Genomic DNA, 17,736 nt, shown 5'->3' on the forward strand with positions numbered 1-17,736 from the left:
GGAGACGAGGTGCTAGAAACGTCTCCTGAAGAACACTAATGGTTCTTGTGGGGAATGGAAATGAAGAAGTCTAAGAAAATTGTAAACTGGGGCCAGTGCTGTGGCGCAGTGGGTTAAAAGCCCTGGCCTGCAGTGATGGCATCCCACATGGGTGTCTGTTAGAGTCCCAGCTGCTCTACTTCCAATCCAGTTCTCTGCTATTGCATGGGGATACAGTAGAGGATGGCCCAAGTCCTTGGGCTCCTGCACCCATGTTGGAGACTCGGAAGAAGCTCCTGGCTCCTGGCTTCAGATTGGCACAGCTCTGGCCGTTGAGGCCATTTGGGGAGTGAACCAGTGGATGGAAGACCTCTCTCTCTCTCTCTCTCTCTGCCTTTCCTCTCTCTGTGTGTAACTCCAAAATCTTTTTTTTTTTTTTTTAAAAAAGGAAAGTGTAAACTAAAGCCTTACACATGCAGTTTGGCCATGCCAAATTTAGGACAGGAGTCAGTCTCTCACAAAGAAAGCAATGGAAACAAAACTTCAGAAAGCCCTTCCTTTGTGGTGGAATTCAAATATGTTACTGTACTATTTGTAGCTTGGGAAGACTTGCAGGTCTTGAGACATATTCTCTCAAAGGGGCGAGAGGGCAGTAAAGAAGGCACTGGGGGGGGGGGGTGGCAGTGCTGTGGCACAGTGGGTTAAAGCCCTGGCCTGAAGTGCCGGCATCTCATATGGGTGCTGGTTCTAGTCCTGGCTGCTCCTCTTCCAATCCAGCTCTCTGCCATGGCCTGGGAAAGCAGTAGAAGGTGACCCAAGTCCTTGGGCCCCTGCACTCATGTGGGAGACCCAGAAGAAGCTCCTGGCTTTGGAATGGTGCAGCTCCAGCCATTGTGGCCATCTGGGGAGTGAACCAGAGGATAGAGACCTCTCTCTCTCTCTATCTCTTTCTCTCTCTCTGTGTGTGTATGTGTGTGTGTGTGTGTGCAACTCTGACTTTCAAATAAATAAATAAATCTTTAAAAAAAAAGAAGGCACTGGGACAGAGATGGCCATCTTCCACATGTTGGATGCCCTCATTAGCTGAGGCTGGGCCAGGCCAAAGCCAGGAGCCTGGAACTCAATCTGGGTCTCACACGTGAGGCAGGGACCCAGATGCGTGAGCCCTCACCTGTTGCCTCCCAGGGTCTGCAATAACCAGAAGCTGCAATCGGAAGCAGAGCTGGGACTGAAAGCCAGGCACTCTGATTTGGGGATGTGAACATCTCAGCCAGCGCCCTAACCACTGCACCAAACATCTACCCCTTAAATAACTTTCTGCTGGGGTTCTACATTACCACGCAGAGAGAGAGAGGAGAGAGAGAGAGAGAGAGAGAGAGAGAGAGAGAGAGAGAGAGAGAGAATGGAAGAAAGACTCGGATGCTTGAAAACGTGTTTCGGATAAATGAGGCCATTCCAAGGGAGGCATACGGCAAGGCCATGTTGGGGTAGCAGGTTCCGGTGAAGACACACTGGTACGGCTGAGAGTTGAACTGTGAAATCCACAGCTGCATTTTCACTTGGGCGGTCCCGTACTGGAAGGGTGTGAACTTGACCGTCACATTCATCTTCCCGTTAGCTGGAATTATTCCTGGGAGGGGAGAAACGAGAAAAATGGATACTCTCCCTTCCTGCCACCCCGGTCCAAGAGGCGGTCAGCTGCATGGACACACGCTTCCCACCGCAAGCAGGGGTCCTTCTGCCATTCTCACGCAGGCTTTCATCAAACACACCTGAATCAACCTCCTGCGGGTTCACACTCATCTTGGTTATCAGCTACGACACTAAGCCTTTAGAATAATTCTTTGGTTGTGTCAGGTGCATAAATATGCACACGTCGATCTGCATTAGCAGCTCAGGGAATTCATGACCTGTAAGCCACGCTTACCACGATTACCAGATGTCAACACCTTCGCTGTAAGCAGCAAAGAAGAGCAGTCTCTCTCTCTCTCTCTCTCTCTCTCTCTCTCACACACACACACACACACACACACACACGTTTGTGCCTGAATAATTCCGTTCCTTATATGTTTGTGTAAACTGGATTCTCTCTTTGGCTCTAACGCCAACCAGCACCTGGTACCTTATTCTTCCTTTGTGCCTCTGGTGCCGGGGGGCTCAGAACATAGAAAGTGCTCCACAAATGTGGAAAGAAGGGCAGTGGAGAGGGAGGGTGGGTGGGTCGGTGTGGTCAGGGCAAGTGTTCTCTTTCACTAATGACTCTTTGGTTTGCTTTCCAGACAAGACCTTCTACCCCGGGGTACTTGGTCTTTCTGTTGTCCCTGCAGAGGCCTTGCCCAGTACCCCTCCGGTGTGCCCTGCACATCCTCCTCCCCATGTGCCCCTCTTCTGACCCCCCCCCCCCCGCCGTGTGCTCAACCACACACATTGTTCATTCACGCAGACGTCCAAGCATCTACCGAGCACCCACTGTGTGCCAGCCGCTGTTTTCAGCAGTGAACACAAGCACTTCCCGGATCTCCCAGAGCTTGCATTCTGGTGAGGGATGGCAAACAGAAAGGAACGAACAAATGAATATCACCCATGAAGTCAAGTCGTCACTACGCACAAGAGACACTAAGTGGGACATGGGGAAGCAGGTGGTGCGCGATGTGCCAGCTCAGACAGGATGGATGGGAAGGCCCCCTGGTGGAGCCACAGGTTGGAGGGGAGGACTTTTGCTCCTGTCCCCAAACGCTGGCTCCTGCTGCCTCGGGGTCTTGGTACTTGCTGTTCCCTAGGCCTGGAAAGTTCGCTCCTGATATTGTAGCTGCCTTCCTACTGCTCACTGAAATGAGCCTACTGTTAGTAAGGAACCCAAACTGGCGAGTCCACATCAACCTATGCACTGCATGAAACTCCTTGCCTTTGCACCTGCTGTGGCAGGACTACTTGGTCCTCAAATGCAGATAGGAGTTTAAACTCCAGAGGCAAGAGTTGATGGCACTAGGAGCCTAGAAAATTCATCCAGTTCTGGTGGACAGAGGTGGGGCCTTTGGAAGTGATCGGACTGGGTTTCAGCAATTGGATGTGGCAGCTTTGTAAGGAAAGAGATGGACACGGAGACACAGGTGCTCCCACCGTGATGGGGTGCAGCCCAGCAGGACCTCACCAGAGCCTGTGTCATGCCGTTCCAACTTGGAACCCCAGGACACTGAGTGCTAACAAACCTTTTCTTCTCCTTGTAAGTTAGCTGCCTCAGTATACCAAAGCTGCCCTGAGCCCCAGGACCATGCACTACCTGAATTGCTACCTTGCAAAGTTTACTGTAAGTCCCGTAGCTTGTTTACCTTCCTGGGTATTTGTCAATTTCCAGAGACCGGAAGTCACAGTCTTTCTGAGGCACCTGCTCAAGCCCGCTGCTGGGAAGAGTGAGTGGGCAGGGAGCTGGGGTCCAGCAGCCCACTTAAGGTCCGCTGAACAGAAACCCTGATTCCCCACGAGGCAGTGGGCTCCAACACCTTGCCCACCCACTTGGTTTGACCCCATAGTTCAGGAAGGGCTTTAGATGAACATTCTGTTGCTTCTGTTCCGGTTCATTAACTTAAAATAAGAGCAAGCTCTGGAGCCAGGATCCCTGTTTGCCTTGATCTTTGACCTGGCTGGTTTATGTTCCAGTGTCCAGGGCTAATACAGAAGGTGCCCTGTGGAGGTGCAGTCTGGCAGCCAGAGTGAACCTCCGGTCCCCTGAACGGGGATCCCAGCTGACATCACTGTTAACAGAGCAAGGGCTGCAGCAGGTGGAAACACCCACAGCTGTCCCAGGGCTGCTGGGCACTCACAGCCCACTGCTTGGCAAAACTAATAGTGATGCCCGGGAGAGGATGCCCCACATTTTAAAAGAGAGAATAGCACCTGGAAAAAGACTACTTTATAAAAAAGAAAAAAAAAAAAGCCCAAACCATTTTTCTGTGGCCTCAGTAGAATTTTCTGTGGGATCAATGTCAGATCATTACCTTCAACATAACCGGGGAAAACATTAAAGCCCAGGGCAAGGAGGGGTGGTGGTGAGCAGGAGGTAGGGAGGAGAACAGAACGTAAAGAGAAACTAACGTCTAAGAACATTCTAGTTTGTCAGTAGAATGTGGATCCTGAGGACACGTCTCAATGCTGAAAACCACTCTAGTGGTAAGTGAAGTCAGCCTAGATTTTACGAGGATGCAAGACGTGCTTAATGATGAGCGGCCTCTGTAAGGAGATGGAAGAATCAAAGCACATTGGGGACAGAAAGGTTCAGGATGGGCACGATTTAAAAACATTTCTTCTTTCCCACATGTGGGTACAATGCGCCTACAATATTGTCAGAATGTGTCAAAGTTTTACTTTACTTTAGTCGACACATAGTAATCGCACAGATGGATAGGGTGCCATGCGATGTTTCCGTGCGTGGATCAGATCCGAGCAACTGACGCATCCTTTTTTTATATGAAGACACTCAAAATCCTCTTCTAGCTACGCTGAGATAGGCATTGCTGTCAACTACAGCACCTCCCTGTGCAACAGAACGCCAGAACTCACCCTTCCACCGGGACTGCAACCTGCCCCCAGCCACCGGCCATGCCCGCCTCTCTCTGCCACTCCCCAGCCTCCGCACCCACCATCCCACCTCAGGGCCCAGCTTCTCCAGATTTCACAGATGGCTGGGATCATCCCTGTCGTCCTAACTTTGAAGCAGCCTTTTCTCTAAACAGCTCAGAAGGTGGAGTTCATTCCCCCCGAAATGGTCACTGAGCCATTTAACCGACGCGCCGGCAGTGTGAGTGAGGACTAGCTTTAATCTTCCAGGATTGAGGGTTCCACGAACTGCGCAGCTTTGGGTAAGCTGCTTAAATCCCATCTAAGCTTCAGCAGGGGAACGAGAAGCCTCACAGTTTAAAAATTACTCTTGCCAAATCCTAACAATGCTTCTGCTTTGCCAGACTGCAGAAGGGAGGGTGACCATACACTCACAGCGGCAACAACCACCAGGCGTCTGCCCAGGGGTGAGGGCGAGAGAAAGGCCTCGACCTACAGACCATGACTCACACCCCTGTCTGTCACACAGGGCTCAGTGCCTTACCCGAGCCTTGGTTTTCTCATCTGTCAAATGGGAGAAGGTTTAAAGGAGAAAACAACAGACAAGGTCCGGGACGATGCTTGGTGTGTAACAGTATGTGTCCTACATGTGTGGCCTGTCCACTGTTCGTCCTACACAAAAGCAAGGGATAACTTGCTGTGTCTTAAATTCTCATTCAAAAGTCTGAAAGAGGGAACCATCTATACGATAAACTTACACTTGACCCACTTGAGTTCTTGGGGCAACTGCCTCCCCGGCTGAGCCCAAAGGCCAGGTCTTCACAGAAGAGCCAAGTGCAGGTGACAGGACAGGTCAGGGAACCAGGCCTGCAGCCCTTCTGTGAAGTGAGATGGGAGCCCTGAGGCTCACTGCTGGCTTTGCCAGGCAGAAGGGATTTCTGTCCAGCCACAGCAGGTGGAGGCTCGTGGGCTACGGGCTGTAAACCCCAGCACTCACTTCAATCTCCAATCCTACTCTCCCTTCAGCAAGTTTGACTGGAACTGGAAATAAGTGGTCAAACTCATTATTTTGGAATGGAACACCTTTCCTTTTTGACCCTGTGCATCAAACATCGCAGACATCAGGAGCAAGACCGGGGCAGCCTGGGGGGCTCTGGCTGAGCTACAGGGCGGTCGAGGAGAAGGAGTGAGGAGAGAGGGTGCTGGGGGGAGCATGCCAGGTCAGCAATTCGATTTCCGGCAAGCACTTGACCTGCTGGCCAGGCATGTATGCAGCACACACACGCTCTGTGTCCACTGCGCCAGGCACTGTGCCTAGCCCTGCAGAACTCCTGGGGAGGGCGGGTGACTGCAGGAAGCACAGGGTGGGGCACGCCTGCCATCCACTGCCCAAGCTGGAACAGGCCAGCCTCACCAGACCTTCAGCAAGGCTCATCCACTCCAGCACATGCCCCTCACCATGGCCAAGGCCACTGACTGTCCAAGCCAACTTGAGCTCCCTTCTTCACTTCAGGGTGCTGCCTGCTTCCACCCTGTGTTCCTCCAACCCACTCTCCCTTCAGGAGCCACAGAGCTCTTTAAAAACATACATTAGGCCGGACCACCTCCTGGGTCAAAGCCTGCATGGGCTCCCACCCTACTCAGACTCCCATTGGGCCTCTCCAGCTGGAGCTTGCACCCTTCTTCCCTAGCTGCACCCTCTAGCCATGCTGGGCAAGGAAGCTGTGTTGGAACACACAGGAAGGAGCTGAAAAGAGCTGGGGAAACAATGGAAACAAATGATTGGAGACAAGAGATGGAACCATCACCAAGGTAGACACTGTATCAGGAGGAGCAACAAAAAACTCATACTTATACATGCATACACATACCACACACGTGCACACACAGACACATACATCGCAAACACAAGTGTGCATGTAGCAGGCAGAAGTAGGGATTCCACACAGAGTGACACTGCTTTTTAAAAAGATAACAGATGTTGGCCGGCGCCGTGGCTCAACAGGCTAATCCTCCACCTTGCGGAGCCGGCACACCAGGTTCTAGTTCCGGTTGGGGCGCTGGATTCTATCCCAGTTGCCCCTCTTCCAGGCCAGCTCTCTGCTATGGCCCGGGAAGGCAGTGGAGGATGGCCCAAGTCCTTGGGCCCTGCACCCCATGGGAGACCAGGAGAAGCACCTGGCTCCTGGCTTCAGATCAGTGTGATGCGCCAGCCGCAGCGGCCATTGGAGGGTGAACCAACGGCAAAAAGGAAGCCCTTTCTCTCTGTCTCTCTCTCTCTCACTATCCACTCTGCCTGCCAAAAAAAAAAAAAAAAAAAAGAAAGAAAGAAAAAAAAAGATAACAGATGTTATGAGCAAAGGACAGCCAATATGACCAATATTCCTAAGGATATGCCTGAGGTTTTAATAATAGTTTCCTAAAATAATGGAAGTCATTTTGTCCCAGATCAAAAGGACATGTTCTTTTCTTGGGGGGGGGGGTAGAATGAGAAAGAATTGGGCCGGTGTTGTGGCACAAGGGGTTAAGCCACCACCTGCGGTGCCAGCATTCCTCATGGGCACTGGTTTGTATTCCAGCTGCTCCATATTCCATCCAGCTCCCTGCTAAGGTGCCTGGGAAAAAAAGCGGAAGATGGCCCAAGTGCTTGGACTCCTGCACCCATGTGGAAGACCCAGATGAAGCTCCTGGCTCCTGGCTTTGGCCTGGCCCAGCCCTGGCTGTTGTGGCCACGTGGGGAGTGAACCAGCAGATGGAAGATTCTCTTTCTCGAACTCTGCCTTTCAAATAAATAATTTTTTTTTTTAAAGATAAAGAACAACACCAATCCATATGCTGGTGAATTACTTAACTTCAAGACTGAAAAACAAATCCAGAGGCACCCAGAATTCACCTTTGATGGGAAACTACTCATTCCAGTCTCTGAATTCCTAGGAAACTGAAGCCAGAGGACAATCCACAGTGGGCACAGGGTTCTGAGGGAGGTGGAGGTGCAAACCGAGACTTTTATAACCAGCCGAGCTGTCCTTCAAGATCGCAGGCAGCAGGGGGCCATTCTCCGGCAGGCAGCACGCGGCCCCTAGGCCTGCTGGGAAAAGAACTGCAACACTGCAGACACTGCAACAAAGAACTGGCGCATGCAGAGATCTTCGCATGGAAGCAAAGGCTTTGGCTCCACTCTAACAGGTACTAAGTAACTGTGGTATTCATGGTCACGCACCAGAACATCTACCCAAAGACCCAGCCAACAGAAAATAATGTAACGGAACTGGGAGTTGTTGGGGGCGTGCCTGTTAGCTGTTTCTCCCATCTTCTGCTGCCAAGGCACTGGCATGAGTGCAAGCATGCAGTTAAAGATGTGGCTCTGGCCCCTTAATGCTTCCAGGGTATCTTTTCTTAATTTTCGCAGTAAATTCTGCAGATGAATTTTGCTTGTATCAAAGCAGCTTTCCTATTCATTCAGCTTCACTCACTTATCTTCAGTCACTATCAAAGAACAACACAATATTTTTACGTATTTTGTGATCCCATTTTCTCCCAATAGTTACACTTGTGTTCACATCATTGCACATGTCCGGCCCCACCCTTCCTTCTTTGCACAGAGGTGAGTCTGTGACATGGAGGTGAGTCTGTGACAAAGTTCCTGATGGTTACTCCTGGGTTGCTGAGATTCTGGGTACTGTTTTCTCCACTCGGACTTTGAACTTTCTTAAGTATTTCCATTTCTTATAATGAACTTGTTTCACTTTAGTAAAGCTATTTTTAAACAAACGTTTATGTTTGCTTGACCCATTTTCCCCCACCAGTGTGTATACCCAGAGCAACTCACTTTTTCCTCTATTGTTGGTGTTGCCTGTTTGAAGGTATAACGTCTGCCCCAGACCATCCGTAGGGGACCCACAGAAAGGGCTCTCTCCTGAAATCACGGCCAGCTTTCTCTTCTGCTCCCCTGGAAGACAGATGTTCCCAGCAGGGAGAAGGACTGGGACAAGCCATTCCCACCTCCTCCCTGGGCCTCTCTGGGACCAAGCCCTCCAGGATGGACAGCAGAGGCATGAGTTTGGTCAAGGTCGGCCACTGTGTTCTGGGTTAAGCTCACTGATCACTGCTATGGTGGATGCCACTCAACCAGTCCAGACTGGTTCCTCACCAAATGGTCTTCTTGGATGGGAAGCACCTAGGTCCCCGGAAAATGAGAAGAAACATGAGATTTGCTTAAGAGCCATTGCTGATTTCTGTTCCCTCACAAGACAGAATTTTCCTGAACTCTGTGTCTGGGAAACTATTCTGTTTGTTCCTCTTCCCTAGATCTTTTTTTAAAAAATGATTTTATTCATTTACTTATTTTTAGGGGGGCAGATCTTCCATCTCAAGTTTCACTCCTTCACTGCCTACAACAGCTGGGGCTAGGCCAGGCCAAACCAGGAGCCAGGAACTCCATCTGGGTGTCCCAAGTGGGTGCCCAAGCACTTGAGCCATCACCTGCTGCCTCCTGGGTGCAATAGCAGGAAGCTGGATCTGCAGCACAGAATAGTCGGGTCTTGAGCCAGGCACAGTGATAGCAGATGCAGGCAGCCCAAACGATGGCTTAACCCACTTGCACTACAATGCCCGCACCCCTTCTCTCCTGTATCAAGGCATCCTGGTAGCATCACTTCACAGTGTGGCATCGTGGTTGAGGGTTTGAGCCTGGAACCACACAGACCCTGCTGTCTGGCAGAGGTCACCTGTCCTCCCCAAGCACTCACGGGCCCCTCCCTCCAGGGTTTCGGGGTTAAATGAGACAGGGCGTGTGATGTGCTGAGTGCAGCAGCCAGCATGGGGCCATCCCTCAGCAGACAGAGGCAGTTGTTGACATTATGCCAGCCACATTGTGTGCAAGCCCTGCCTCCCTCCTACCCAGGATACACCGAGTGCCAAGTAAGACGGGCCAGTGTGCCGCTGCGACGGAGCTGCTCTACAGTCTGTGCACAGAGAACTGCTACTCTCCCGTCTAGTTTTTCCTGCTTCTTCTATGTGCTGTTACAAGTCAGTTAAACCCAGGAAACTCACTCCCATCTAGTACACGTGAACTGTCTCTCATTGTTCTTCCTGCCTTAGGTGTGGTGCTTTAGGAAATTTTTTTAAAGTTTCATCTCTTGTTTTTGCTTCTCATGAGCACTCTCTTCCAACTGGGCCCCTGGCCCCTGGTTATTTCCCACCTATGGGGCTTATGAGTCAAGCCGGATGCCTGAGAAATCAGGAAAACCAATTAGCTCAGAGCCCATCCAAGCTGCCTCTGGTCACTGGTCACCGGCTTTGGAATCGCAGGTGACACGAGGTGGTCATACAATGCTACAGACCCCAGAGTACAGCAGCCAAAGGTACTCTGGGGTCTGTACAACAAGGTGGGGGAACCAACGCAGCAACATTCCAGAGATCAGCAAATCCAGAGATGCTTGAAGCCTCATAAAATAACTACCAGGAAAACAGAAGGCTCCAGCCCACGAGCTGGGTGGGAAAAGCCAGGCCAGCAACGCCGTCCATGGAGTGCAGATCACTTAAAACAGCCAAGGAGGGGTGCACAACCCCCAGGAGCCCTGGCTTGCCTTTAACTGCTCGCTCACTCTCGCACACCCTCTCTCGCAGCACACTCTCCTGATGTTCCTCCTGGGTCTCTGTCCCTTAGCCATGTTCTGAGTGTATGAGTGCTAGGGGCTCGGTCCTTCGTCCACTTCTCATCTGTGTCCAAGCAGCCTTCCTGGGTGACCTCATCTCCTTCCCCTGGCTGTCCACTCCACCTGTACCCACGTGATGCCTACATTGCCAACCCTCTCTCTCACCTCCCTCTCGACTCCAAATGATACTGCCATTTAATTTCAGTCTAAGGAAGAATTTAAAACACGAGCAAGGAACCAAGCACCAGAACACCACAGAAAACTGTCCAGTGGATCAGACCAGACACTTCACGTGTCATGCGTGTGTCCAAATATGCTGACTACAATTTATCATCTGAGTACTTAGGGAGAGTACTTTTTAAAGTACTTCATGGATGCTGTTAGTGAAATCTGCCTATCTTTACTGTGCCCGGGATTTGAACAGGGCATGTTTCAAAATCCCTTTGTTAGACCGGTGCTGTTTATCACAGGACGCAGGTTTCCGCAGAGGCATGGCCAGGCCATCCACTCTCCAGCTTCTCTGCTTTTCCTTGCTGTGGACACCGGCTCTGTGCGAGTTCTCAAGGCCTGCATTGCTTCGTTCCAACGCCATGGTTTCCTGGCCTGCTGTCCCTACCTACCCTGGCTACCCCTGCACAATGCAAGCTATGTGGACCTGCCCACAGAATAGCACCTGTCAGAGCTGCATAGAAATCTTTTAATTAATTAATTAATTTTATTGAACAGGTAGAGTTACATAGTGAGAGAGAAAGACAGAGAGAAAGGTCTTCCTTCCGTTGGTTCATTCCCCAGATGGCTGCTATGGCTGGTGCTGCGCCATTCTGAAGCCATGCAGGTGCAGAGGCCCAAGCACCTGGGCCATCCTCCACTGCACTCCTGGACCACAGCAGAGAGCTGGCCTGGAAGAGGAGCAACCGGGACTAGAACCGGCACCCAAATGGGATGCCGGCGCCGCAGGTGGAGGATTAACCAAGTGAGCCATGGTGCCGACCCTGCATGTAAATGTTAACAGTTCCCTTCTGTCCCTGGAACTTCACAGAGTTACAGGTCATTGGGTGGGCGGGACCCACGATCAAAGCAGCCTTGTGCTACCCAAATGCTGCTCCGAGGAATGTCCCCATGAGAACCACTATTCAAAGTACAGGCAACCAGGCCCTTCCCAGACTTGCTAACTCCCAGCCACCAGGGATGGGCCCCTGGGCTTTTTTGCTTTCCCAGTTGTTCAACATCTTGGGGCGCTGAGCCAGTCTCACCCCCTGTCTGGTGCCAGACTCCTCCTTGCTAAATTCCCACCAGTCTTCAGCGGTGGTGAACTAGCTCCTTAAGCAGCCAAGCTCACCTGCGGGCGTCTCTGCCTATGTGTGGGTCCTAGCTCTTCCCTTTGGCCCCACGTCCACTCCTTCGCCACGCCACAGGACCCGAGTGCTGCCCCCATGCCTTTCTCTGTTCGAGGCCTAGCATCCCCGACCCTTTGCTGACCTTCACCACGTCCATTCATGAGGACTTATCTGGATCAGTCTTGGAGATCAAATCCCAGACCTCCAGGGAGGACAGGAGGGCATGATGGGGCAGGAGTGCCTCCACTTTCTTGCAAGGTCTCTATTTCCCCAGACAGAGCCTTGGCGAAGACCAAAGAGCCAGCTCGTGCTTCCCCCACACCGTGTAGCACCCATCTCTACAACCTCCTCCGAGCCAAGCTGGAAACTCGATTTGTGCTTTATGCAGTGGTGCAGAGGCTTTGAAGCCAGGGTGGGTTCGAGTCCCGCCTTTGCCATGTACAATGGCATGACCCGAGACAGAGAGGTAAGCCTTCTGTGGCTCACTTCTATGTCAGCGAGATGGAAACAATCACTGTGCCTCCTGCTGCGGTTGTGGTGCAGATTAGGGTGCATGTATCCCACGTAGAAGAGGGGCTGGTGTACGACAACCTCTAAGTTTTATTCTCATTATTACAGCGAAAAGTCTATTGTGAGAATACCAACTACTCTTAAAGTCTGAAATATTATCTTGTTCAGTACAATTTTAGTAACCACTTATGTTCCCTTCTTTGTAAGCCCCAAACACCTGAAAATAATAAACCTCTTCTCTCTGGAAAGAAAATGAAGCCCTATTTTTTTTTTTTTTGGCAATATAAATAGTGGTTACCTTCTATTGAAAAAAATCTCAGTAGAGCTCCTGGTTCTCCAGAAAACAGTCTCTCTGCATTTCACAAGCTAGAATTAATTCAAAATTTCTGCTTTGAACATTTGTTTGGCAAAAATATGTACTCGCAAAGATGTGAGAGTTATCAATAAATGAATATCTAGACTTAAAACACAACAAAACTGCTTTCGCATCCACTGTGGATATTTAAATATATTTCAATATAGATATTTAAATTTGAATCCCAGACCTAAATATCAAGAGACTGTAACTGGGAGGCAGAAATCAGTTCAGGTGTACAATTTCACTTTCAAATGCAAAGGGACCCACTTTGAAACCCCAGGGACCTGTGTGTCCTACACTGTGCAGGAGACAAACTCACTAGAAACACCACTGAGATTCTGAAAGCTGGGGAAGGAAGGATATTTCTATTATCTCTGAGACGGAATTAAAAGGCAAAAGAAAAACCAAGGACACAATCAGGAGCCCAAATTAGAACAAGACTAGATTAATTTCTCATTCCAAGTTTTGACCTTGGAAGAAACTTACCTGGACATTATTATAAATGATCTGCACGATCCAAATGATTCCGAAGTACCCTTATCCCCAAGTGTCCAATTCCAATTCACATTACGTCAGATATGTAAGACTCGCTATGCTTATACATTCCAAAACACAGCAATGCAGTCAAATGTGGCTTACTCTTTCTTTAGGACTTGAGACCTACTTTCCCATCCTCTCTGTGATCCGAGAAGTGACAACACCTGAGGCGCTGCCTCTCCTTACCTGACGTTGGCTCGATCACAAAGGCTTGATGAGACTCGAGCAAGGTGATGTGGAACTCAAAATCCACCGGGCAGCTGCACTGCAAAGGAATAACATAGGTTTTGCTGCAAAAGACACAAACAACAACAACAAGAAAAAACAAACAAAAAAAGTATTATTTTTCTTTATAACTAGCTCCTTTCACTAGCAAGGAACAGAGACTCAAGTTCTATAATGAACAAAAAGGGGCAGCATCCACCTTGGACCCAGCACTTGCTGTGTGCCAGGACTGTTTCCTCCGCATCTCTAACTGTTTGACGCCTATGAGGTGGTAGAATGCTCATCCCCACTTACAGAACTGAGGCCCCAGAGAGGGTAAGTGTCTCACACAAGTGGCTGGTTAGTGGCAGAACTGAGACTTCATGCAAGTTGGCCATCGTTGGTGTCTCTGTTACCACACTAGGGGATCTTCGTTGCGGCCTCTTCAGCATTGGTAGGTTTATTCTGGAGAGACTCATGGTGATAAGGAAGAGGTAATCCCTACCACACAAGTAAGCCTCCGAGGTCCTAGGAGATGCTGATCGACCAGGCCTGGGAAAGCCGTGGACTTCACGGAGCTTGGAATGGGACAGTGTAGAGGAAGCCACACTCTGGGCTGTGTGTGACTGAAACACGCCGGAGACCGTCTTTGGTTGGAAGCCCAGCAAGCATGAGAGAACCAGATGGTGTCTGTGTGTTCAGCAGGCCTGGGTGGCCCTCAAGGCCACGCCAACTTCCAAGCAGGCTGGAGGCTGTCACTCCTGGCACTGCGAGGCTCCTGCAGCGGGAGCACTTTTTGGAGAGTCCCATGCTTGTTCCATCTATCAAGGCAAGCCCAGGCCGGCCAGAGTCTGTAGGATGAGCGAGGCCTGGAGCAGTGGAGCTCTCCAGCCATCACTCGGCGTCCTCCACTGCACCTCACGCAGGATTTCTGGCTCCCCGTCAGCAGGGGGAAGTGGAGCCCCTTTCTAGTGATGCGGCCACTCCCTGCACCTGCCTCGCGTCCTTCCCCTCTGGCCACAGCTGGCTTCTTCATCGTCCCCCTGTATTTCTTCTCTACTCTGTAACTCCCGTGCCCCCATGGACCACCACAGCCCATCTCTGCCCTCCTGCCTCATGGCTGGTGGTCTCCCTGCCAACTTCTCATCCCCTCCCATCCCCCTTCCGCTTCTCACTCCTGGGAGAACCCAGCTGTCATCTGGTTTGAGCAGAGCTGCCAGCCCAGCCAGTCTCCACCATCCAGGGCCCCCTACCCTGCCCTGACCATGGACTTCTCCCATCAGGGCAGGCTTCCTTACCTGCCTGGCATCCCTGGGGGACTCTGAGCTCAGCAAAGGCCAACTCAGAATTCACATGGGCGTGGGTCTCCAGCATGGCCTCAGCACAGACTGAACGTTCAGCAAGTATTTGCTGGAACAAAGTACAATACCTTTTTTGTTCCAGTAACAGATACAGTGTAGTTCAAATGGGATTTTAAAATAATGCCCAAAGCATGTTTATTTCACTTTAAAATTTGCTTTTGGGACCAACGTTGTAAGTACAGTGGGCTAAGCTGAGGCCTACGATGCTAGCAACCCACACTGGACCACCAACTCAAGTTCTGGATTCTTCACTTCTTATCCAGCTTCCTGCTAACAGGCCTGGGAAGGCAGCAGGAGATGGCCCAAGTGCTTGGGCCCCTGCCACCATGTGGGAGACCAGGATGGAGTTCTTGGCTCCTTGCTTCAGTCTAGCCCAGCCCTGGCTGCTCCAGGCATTTGGGGAGTGAACCAGTCTTTGGAATCTCTCTCTCTGTGTTTCTTTCCTTCTCTCTCTCTCAGTCTGCCTTTCAGATAAATAAACAAATCTTTAAAAAATTCATTACCTTAAAAAATGTGAAATATTTTATATTTAAAGAAAAACATAAAACAAAAATTCCTTTATCTACTATGACGCTGTAGCAAATCTTTTGCTTTGGGTACATCAGTGTTATAGTTCATCCTCTTTTTAGTTTTGAGAGGTAGAGAGACAGAAACAGAGAGAGAGAAAGAGATCTCCCATTCTCTGGCTCACTTTCCAAATGCCCACAACGGTTGGCACTGGGCCAGCAGGGAGCTGGGAGCTGGGAATGAATCCAGGTCTCCCTTGTGGGTAGCAGAAATCCAATCCCTTGAGCCATCAGCACTGCCTCCCAGAATCAGCATTAGTAGGAAGCTGCAGTCAGGGGCCAGAGCTGGGATTTGAACCCAGGCGCTCTGATATGGGATGTGGGTGTCTTAACCAGTGCCTCAACCCCTAGCCCAAATGCTCGCCCCAACCAGAGCTGTATTTTTAAAGAAACAAAGCATAGCAGAAGACTTGAAGCTCCCCTTTCATCACTCCCCCACCCTCCATCCATCATTCCTTCCTCCCCAGGGTGACTCCTTTCTTGTATTTCCTGTCTCTCACAGCTATGCAACTTAATATCATTTGCATATTTATGTACTCATGAAATACATGTATCCGGCAACTTGAGTCTGCAACTTGCTAATTCTTGATTGACACTATGCTTATGTGATTTATCCGATTTATTCACGACGACACGTAAAGTTCTGTCCTTTCATTTTAACTGGGGGACAGCACCCCACAGCTCCACCACACTGCGTGCACCTTCTCTCTTGCTGACGGGCACTTAGGTTGTTGGTGCTTTTTCACTACTTCGATGTGGCCAGGAACACACTTGTGCACCTGTCACAGTGCTGCTCTCCAGATACAAGAGACATGTGGAATGGCTGGGTAATGGCAAAGTAAAATGACAACTTTACCGTCTATCAGCCAAGGGATCTTGAAAGCCCTTCCCCTGGCACCCTAGAAGAGTTTCTGCTGATCACCAGCACTGAGGATTTTCAGACACGTTGACCTGTCCCAGCCTCATGGGGGTTAACACAGCATCTTATTTTATTTCAGCGCCCTGTTCTTACAGGTTGAGCTTCTATTCCCGGGTATTCATTTGGGTTTCTTCTATGAATTGCCTGTGCATATCGACTGCCCATTTTCTATTGGGTTGCTTTATTCTCTAACTCATTAGTCAATTTTAATATCAATTTTGCCATTCTATGCATCGCAACAATCTTTTCTAACCATAATTTATCTTTTGATTTACTTATAGTGTTGTTGGTTGAATCAAAGTTTTACATTTTAAAAGTCAGCTTCGTCAATCTTTATTTTGGAGACAACTGGAGTCTGTTTCAAGCTTACAAACATGACATGTCTCTAAGTTATTCACGTTTAATTTTACACCCTTCAATCAAATTTTCTAAGTTTCTGCATAATAAGCTTACACTTTTTGGTTGCTTTTCTCCCCGCTGCGTGGCTTGGTATGTCTGGGCTGCTCTAGCAGGATAACCCAGTAGCTTACAAACAGCAGAGGGGTTGGAAGTCCAAGATCATGGTGCTGGCTGGTGAAGGCTCACTTCCTGGGTTGCAGACAGCTGTCTCCAGGGAGCTATTTTAGGCATCTTTGATAAGGACACTGCCACTCCCACTCAGAGTGTGTTCCACCCCAGGCCTAATCACCTCCCAAGGGCTCCACCCCCTAACACCACTGCCTTGGAGGTTAGACTTCAACATTGAATTTGGGGTGCAGAGTGGGGAGCTAAACATTCAGACCGAAGCACCAGATATCTTATAGCTTCTGTTACTAATGTGAATAGGATTTTTTTCTTTTATAATTCATTACTTACTAGTGTGTTGCAATGCTATTTTTTGGAGGTTGATCTAAAGCCATGTTAAAGTCTCTCAAGGGTTGTAAGAGCTTATCTTTAATGGGCTGGCGTTGTGGCTAAGCCTCTACACTACAGTGCTGGCATCCCATGTGGGCTCTGATTTGAATCTCAGCTGCTCCTCTTGTGACCCATCTCTCTGCTAATGGCCTGGGAAGGCAGCAGAAGGTGGCCCAAGTGCCCCCAAGCACTTGAACCCCTGCACTCACGTTGAAGACCCAGCATTTATGACCACTGTGGCCATCTGGGGAGTGAACCAGTGGATGGAAGATTTCATTCTCTCTCTGTTTTTCTGTAACTCTGCCTTTCAAGTAAATAAATACAATCTTTAAAAAAATTTTTTAAAAAGAGCTTTTCTGTAGATTTTCTTAGATTTTTTTATAGGTAAAAAATGTTACAGTCTGAAAAAGGCAAAGGACCCTTTCCTGTTTACTTTTCTAGCCCATGGCTCATATATTCCTTCCTGGTCGTTGCACTGGTGAGGGTTCCAGGATGATGCCGAATGGAAGTGGTAACAGAGGGCGCCCTCTTCATGTTATGATTCTGTTGGGAACACTTGAATGCCTTACCACCAAGAATGATGGTTCTGGGGTTTCTGACAATCTTTCTCAGGTCAGGGAAATTGCCTTCTATCTCTAGGCTGCTTTTTTTTTTTTTTCCCCATGCAATCATGACTGAGTTTTCTTTTTGTTACAATTTGCCTGGTATTTATAATTCTTCTATTGCTTCATTTTCAAATTTTCTGGTAAGTTTTATGTTATGTGTGTTTCTGGGAAGCACTGAATAGTTGCATTTTTAAAAAGACAAGTTGATAATCATTTCTTTTTACTGGGTGAGTTTAATCAATTTCCATTTGCTGT

General features: G+C 49.5%; 1 protein-coding gene across 1 annotated transcript in view; it reads right to left on the reverse strand.

Moving 5' to 3' along the window:
• Positions 1-17,736, reverse strand: part of CFAP221 (cilia and flagella associated protein 221) — an 81,850-nt gene that overhangs the window by 32,133 nt on the left and 31,981 nt on the right. The window contains exons 6-7 of the mRNA XM_062199161.1: positions 13,119-13,222; positions 1,450-1,609 (exon numbers count right to left, since the gene is read on the reverse strand). Of these exons, the coding sequence (XP_062055145.1) occupies positions 1,450-1,609; positions 13,119-13,222 (264 nt within the window). The remainder of the gene's footprint in view (positions 1-1,449; positions 1,610-13,118; positions 13,223-17,736) is intronic.

Source organism: Lepus europaeus, chromosome 1 (genome assembly GCF_033115175.1).
Source record: "Lepus europaeus isolate LE1 chromosome 1, mLepTim1.pri, whole genome shotgun sequence".
NCBI classification, from domain to species: domain Eukaryota; kingdom Metazoa; phylum Chordata; class Mammalia; order Lagomorpha; family Leporidae; genus Lepus; species Lepus europaeus.